The 7,105-nt window shown below is 40.6% G+C and overlaps 1 protein-coding gene across 2 annotated transcripts in view; it reads right to left on the bottom strand.

Annotated features, from left to right (window-relative positions):
• Positions 1 to 222: 222 nt before the first annotated feature.
• The window catches only part of LOC133609571 (nuclear receptor-binding protein 2), a 45,618-nt gene continuing 38,735 nt past the window's right edge, over positions 223 to 7,105 (bottom strand). The window contains exons 15-18 of one of the 2 annotated variants that reach the window (XM_072913511.1): positions 2,678 to 2,752; positions 2,496 to 2,559; positions 2,368 to 2,423; positions 223 to 2,288 (exon numbers count right to left, since the gene is read on the bottom strand). In XM_072913511.1, coding sequence (XP_072769612.1) covers positions 2,202 to 2,288; positions 2,368 to 2,423; positions 2,496 to 2,559; positions 2,678 to 2,752 — 282 coding nt within the window. In that variant the 3' untranslated portion in view covers positions 223 to 2,201. The remainder of the gene's footprint in view (positions 2,289 to 2,367; positions 2,424 to 2,495; positions 2,560 to 2,677; positions 2,753 to 7,105) is intronic. The other variant, XM_061965279.1, reaches the window with a different exon arrangement.

The raw sequence follows: 7,105 nt of genomic DNA, 5'->3' as shown, positions 1-7,105 counted from the left end.
TGCTCTGACAGTGGCAGGTGAATACAACCTATACGGATTGTGACGTGTGTGCGTTTATTCAAAACGAATGTAAAGATAATCGATTGTGCACAATTCAACAGTAGTTCGAAGTTTTAAAAAACGTGCTTTTATTTTGTGAAGATGACGGAATATGCACAGTCTAACAGTCAAAAAACTAGTCTATTCTTTCGCAAAAATAATTCCACAAAATGTAGTATATCACATAGTTTATTGTCATTTATTTCATTGCCATTGTTACAATATATACTGTGTATACTTTACAAATGCAGTAGTAGAACACATTCAAAAGCGAGTATCATTCAACAGAATCACAGTTAAAATTCAATTTGCCAATATTAATATTTCTTTTCTACTATGTCTGAAAAATTCAAACGTCAATTTTCTTGATCAGATCCCCTTCCATCCATCCATCCATTTTCTACCGCTTATTCCCTTTTGGGGTCGCGGGGGGCGCTGGAGCCTATCTCAGCTACAATCGGGCGGAAGGCGGGGTACCCCTTCTCCAACCAAATTTTTACAAAGGCAAAAATGCTAAATTTTTACAAAGGCAAAAATGCTTAAATTTTTAAAAGTTTCAGGTTTTTAAGACATGCGTTTAATGAGATCATTAAAGAGCACAAGTGGCACTGTTTCACATTGGAATTGGATCCAAAGTAAACCTCTAAAAGCCACCAAAAAATATGTACTGCACAGCCTATATACAGTAGAAGGTGAATCGCTGGAAAGTTGTCTAAATAGATACACTTGCAAGCAAAGTAAAACTTTAAACAATTACTTTACAGCAGTCTGTTATAAAATTGTGACTTCTTGGAGTAAACAAAGCATTATTGGTAAGACAAAACTTAAAAACTACAGAATAGACAATATACAAACATTTAATGTCTAATTTATTTTTGGAAAATGTTGTGCTCTTTGTATCGAGTCTTATCGGAGTGGATGATTGCTAGAATTTACCTTTATTGATACTCTTATATCAGATATTATGGTTGAATTTTTCTACTGTATACAGAAATATATCGTAAACACAAATTCTGCATAATAGCAGTAGTAACACTACATATATTAAAATAATGTTTGTGTACTTAATAACACCTCTAGACGGAGTTAAGACAGAATGTTGGAAGGTTTAACAAGCAGACACAGAAAAATATGAAATAGTAGTAACATTTTTTACAAAATTAATGAAACTGCACACTCCTTTCCATGTATGATTTGTGTCTCAAAATGTTTTCCCTATGAACTATAACTGTCCAATAATGGCTGCAGTCAACGATCTACTGATATTTTCATCCTGTGTACATAATCTGCTTCTCTCAGTGAGCTTGGAGTCAAGTTAAGGTTCATTTGCACATTCAGTTACTCATTTGATTTTGCATACTTGCACATGTTGGACATCTGTTTTTTAAACGATACATTCCGAATTAGCCACTTAGCTTTTATGCCAATGATTTTGAATTAGTTTCTGTCTGCCATACTAGGCACTTTGCAAGTCTTTGGCATTCAGAACACTTTTATAGAGGAAAACCCCCCTTAAGAGCACTACAGGCTAAAAGACAGGCTAATTGCTCTTGTTTAGCTGCGGGAGAAGTAACTTTTGACCCAAGGAGGAATGCAGTGAGGTATGTTACTTTGCAAGCCATAAATATTATAGCGCACATAAATCAAGAAAGACGCCTTGTACAATGCTTCACAGTACAATACAAATAAATAAGCGCATGGAATAACTGTAGGATGGATGGGGTATCAAAAACTGTAATTAAGTGCAGAATGTAAAGGAAAAATTGGGCTGTCATGAGTGCAATTGATGCGTACTAAAACATTCCTTTGCAAAGACGGCTGCTGCATTTGTAAGTAAAATGAATGACACTGGAAACAGAGGCATTAGGGAAAAGTTGCCAACATAAGTTAAGGCAGATGAGCCCTTTTAAGGAAAAGGCTTTGTCAATCATTCACTGTTGTGTTGACGCATCTGGTCCTCCGACAAGCTTCTGTTCCCTTGCCGCCATTGCTCTCAGACCCTCAAAGTTGAGCATCCTTCAGTGTTCTGGCTCTGTTCCTTCTACTTGCGGCTGTAGGGTGCCACATACCCCCTTTTCGTTTCTCTATCAGTGTTCTCAACGGCTCCCTGGGGCTCCCCGTACATCCATCTGGCTCTATCTGCTGCCATGACTCCTCCTCCTTCACTGGGTGCTCCCAGATGCCAGTGCTCGTACTCTGTGCCGACTGATGGCGTCTTCGAGGAACACCGCCACCTTCTCAATGTCCTCCTTCATGACAAAAACAAAACACACAGTACATCAACACCTGCTTTGTTTTGTCTATAGCAGGTGTTCAAAATACACGTACCTCATTGATGAAAGCGTAGTGTACGAGCTCACTTGCAAGGTCTTTGGATGTATCAGCTGAATGGAGCACAAGATTAAAATGACTCGTGTGAAATATTTCCTTTTAGGACACAGTAGTGGTGAACCTACTTGGAAGGATGTCACAGCTAAGCTGCCGATGAAGTTTATCATCCATCTTTAGGAATAAAGACAACTGGGGAAAAGGTTTAAAAGTCAGAAGTTAATGAGGCTCACCTTAATTCATTACCTCTTAAGATCAAATGAAGATATAATCATGTATATTTAACATTGAGTCCGATACTGAGATGTACCTGATATACTATGCGACTCACATGAGTTTTGGTCCCTTCATCATTGGACTCCAAGTTACAATGCATCTGAACCACCTAGAGAACAGGACACACATCTTTCAAAATGTTTTAAATAATAGGTACAAGTAATGTTGGAACATTACAAAACAGCAGTAGAACTGAAAATGTCAACTTTTTTATTATTAAATATGACAGTGGATCCTCGATTTATTTGCGACCTTTCTTCAGTTTACAAACCTTTAGATCGTGCCAAATATGCTCTTGTCTGCGAACCATGTCGAGGTGTACGAACGCTTCATTGATTAAAAGAGGGAATTTTCTGTGGACTTAAACTTAGAGAGGAAAGGGATCCCACGCACACTTCTCTTCCTCTCTCTGCCTGCCCTCCCTTCTCCACGAGACGTCATGTCATCTGACATTTGCGGACAGCAAGGAAAAACTTTAAAACTTTTTAAAAATATTATTGTAGTAACATGGCTGTTAACGCTTTTGAGAGCACCAAAGGGACTCTTGTGTGTGTGTGTGCGCGTTGACAGTTTAGTTTGCCGTTTGTTTGTGTGATTTTGATTATAAAAAGATTGTTTCTCCATTACCGCCTTGTTTGAAATATATATATATATATATATATATATATATATATATATATATATATATATTGATTGGCAACACTAAATTGGCCCTAATGTGTGAATATGAGTGTGAATGTTGTCTGTCTATCTGTGTTGGCCCTGCGATGAGGTGGCGACTTGTCCAGGGTGTATCCCACCTTCCGCTTGAATGCAGCTGAGATAGGCTCCAGCACCCCCGCGACCCCAAAAGGGACAAGCGGTAGAAAATGGATGGATGGATATATATATATATATATATATATATATATACAGTATATATATATATATATGTATATATATATATGTCTTAATAAGGTTATCCAAAAAATAGTGCTTGATACCGTAGTAGAGCGAAATATATGTATGTGTGGGAAAAAAAATCACAAGACTATTTCATCTCTACAGGCCTGTTTCATGAGGGGGGTTCCCTCAATCATCAGGAGATTTTAATGGGAGCATTCACATACCATGGTTTATATAGGGCACAGAGTGGGTGGGTGCAGGCTGGCGTAGGGGCGTGGTGATTGGCTCATGTGTTACCTAGGAGGTGTTTCCGTCTGTGGCGGCATGCTGTTACAATTTCGCTGCGCTTGTTGAGGGATGACAGGTCTGGACGGTAAATAATAAACAGTTTCTCTTTCAAGCATAGGTTGCATCTTTTATTACCACTATTGTAAGGTGTGCTGGATGCAAGAATTTGCCATGTTATTGAATATTCAACATTATTGTCTTTGAGGTCCCAAATGTGTTTGCTGAGTTCTGTGGTATTCCGCAGGTTTTGGTTCCTGAAAGAAGCCTTGTGATTGTTCCATCTGGTTTTGAACTCTCCCTAGGTTAATCCTACATATGTGTCGGATGTGTTAATGTCCTTGCGTGTTACCTTAGATTGGTAGACAACTGATGTTTGTAAGCACCCCCCGTTGAGAGGGCAATCAGGTTTCTTTCGACAGTTGCAGCCTTTGTTGGTTTTGGAGTCGCTCTGTCCGGGGGCCGACGGCTCATTTGCAATTGTTTTGTTGTGGTTTGAGATAATTTGTCGTATATTGTTCATACAGCTGTAGCTCAATTTAATGTTGTTCTTGTTGAATACTTTTCTTAGGGTGTTGTCTTTGGGAAAGTGTTTGTCAATCAGATTGAGGAATTTGTGTCCAATGTTAGTTGAGACGTTTTTGCTGTATGGGGGGTTGTACCAGATGATGTCGTTTCGTTTTCTGTTCTTTTTTGGTTGGTTTCCTGGCGTGGGTTCATAGGTGAGGGTGAAATTGTATCCGCTTTCATCAAGGGCTTTTTGGTACGGGGGGGTTGCTTGGTCAAATTCAGCTTTGCTAGATGACAGCATCGATAGCCTTTTATTAATTCCGGTAGGTATTCTTTTCGTGGTGGTGGGTGGGTGGTTGCTGTCATGGTGCACGTATTGGAGTGTTGTGTTGGGTTTCGTGAATGGTTGGTAGCTGTTATTTCTCAGGTTGAAAGTGACGTCAAGGAAGTTGACGGTTTGCTTGTTGGCTTCAATCGTGATCCGTAGGCCGTTCTCTTTGAAAATTTGGCATATGCGCTTCTTGGTATTCTCGCTGCTCCTTGGCGAGGCGCGACACACTGCCAGTCCGTCATCACGGTAAATACCAAGGTTCAGATTGAGGCTAGCGAGCTGGGAGAGGAGGAAACTCCCAACGAGTTCACACGTTTCTGCTCCGTCAAAACTTCCCATAGTGACGTCAAATGTTGCATTGTTCTTTTTTTGCCATGGTGTACTGTTGTGGATGAGAATGGAGTTTTTTGCGTGGATGATGATGTTTCTTTCGTTGCCTGTGATTGAGTCGTAGTCTGAGGCGAAGTCTAGTGCTTGAGTCAGTAGGTCTTGCGTGATGGAAGGGTAAAATTCTTCGATATCAAAGGAGATAAAGTTGTGCTGTTGTTTGTCTTGGATGTTGTTGAACCATTTGATTACTGCTGCTGTATTTCTCCATTGGTTGAGTGGTGTTTTGTCCTTGATTTTTGTGTTGACTCTGTCCAGGATTATTTTGCTGATTTTTCCTATTTCAGATTTAGTTGGGTTTATTAGTCGGCATGTTGGGTTATTTGCGAAGTTGGGTTTGTGGTCCTTCAATGTGATGAAGGCTTCCTTGTTGGCTGTGGCGTCCACCCTGTCCTCAATGTCCAGTTCAGCCGCGATCCTTTTATTTTCCAGGTGGATGTTCTGTAAGGTGTTGGGTTGTGCTTTTTTGTATGATTTGGTGATGCTTCTGTCCAGTAAGGTGTGATGTTCTGGTATGTCCATTCTGTAGAAGTTTGTGGTTTTATCGGCAGCTATGATGAGGTTGTTTACTTTCTTGATGCGCTCCTTGTCATTTTTCAGCTTGGTGAGGAGTGGGTTGCGGATTGGCTTGAATTTGACTGATTGTATCATTTTGAGCATGTCGTTCTCAAAATCCTTTAGTTCCTCAACTGTGGGTGGGTTCTTGGTAGATTTGAATCCGTAAGTTTTCTTTTGCGTTCCTTTTGTTTCAGGGTGGAGGAAAAAAATGTGCTTTCCACCGCATCCTTCTTAGGAAGTGTTCCGTCTTTTCTATGAGCCTTAGCTTGTAGTCATTCTGCGCGGGTATGGGAATGTTCTTCGTGGAGTAGTCGATGTTGAATTTTTCCATTTCTGATCGTCGTACAGTGCTCAACAAATGTCAATTTGGAGCGGAGTATATGTCTTAATAAGGTTATCCAAAAAATAGTGCTCGATACCGTATATATATATATATACACACAGGTAAAAGCCAGTAAATTAGAATATTTTGAAAAACTTGATTTATTTCAGTAATTGCATTCAAAAGGTGTAACTTGTACATTATATTTATTCATTGCACACAGACTGATGCATTCAAATGTTTATTTCATTTAATTTTGATTATTTGAAGTGGCAACAAATGAAAATCCAAAATTCCGTGCCACAAAATTAGAATATTACTTAAGGCTAATACAAAAAAGGGATTTTTAGAAATGTTGGCCAACTGAAAAGTATGAAAATGAAAAATATGAGCATGTACAATACTCAATACTTGGTTGGAGCTCCTTTTGCCTCAATTACTGCGTTAATGCGGCGTGGCATGGAGTCGATGAGTTTCTGGCACTGCTCAGGTGTTATGAGAGCCCAGGTTGCTCTGATAGTGGCCTTCAACTCTTCTGCGTTTTTGGGTCTGGCATTCTGCATCTTCCTTTTCACAATACCCCACAGATTTTCTATGGGGCTAAGGTCAGGGGAGTTGGCGGGCCAATTTAGAACAGAAATACCATGGTCCGTAAACCAGGCACGGGTAGATTTTGCGCTGTGTGCAGGCGCCAAGTCCTGTTGGAACTTGAAATCTCCATCTCCATAGAGCAGGTCAGCAGCAGGAAGCATGAAGTGCTCTAAAACTTGCTGGTAGACGGCTGCGTTGACCCTGGATCTCAGGAAACAGAGTGGACCGACACCAGCAGATGACATGGCACCCCAAACCATCACTGATGGTGGAAACTTTACACTAGACTTCAGGCAACGTGGATCCTGTGCCTCTCCTGTCTTCCTCCAGACTCTGGGACCTCGATTTCCAAAGGAAATGCAAAATTTGCATGGTTGGGTGATGGTTTGGGGTGCCATGTCATCTGCTGGTGTCGGTCCACTCTGTTTCCTGAGATCCAGGGTCAACGCAGCCGTCTACCAGCAAGTTTTAGAGCACTTCATGCTTCCTGCTGCTGACCTGCTCTATGGAGATGGAGATTTCAAGTTCCAACAGGACTTGGCGCCTGCACACAGCGCAAAATCTACCCGTGCCTGGTTTACGGACCATGGTAT

Source organism: Nerophis lumbriciformis, linkage group LG07, assembly GCF_033978685.3.
Source record: "Nerophis lumbriciformis linkage group LG07, RoL_Nlum_v2.1, whole genome shotgun sequence".
NCBI lineage: Eukaryota > Metazoa > Chordata > Actinopteri > Syngnathiformes > Syngnathidae > Nerophis > Nerophis lumbriciformis.
Note: the sequence above shows the minus strand (reverse complement) of the source record. Positions and strands in the feature narration are given on the sequence as shown.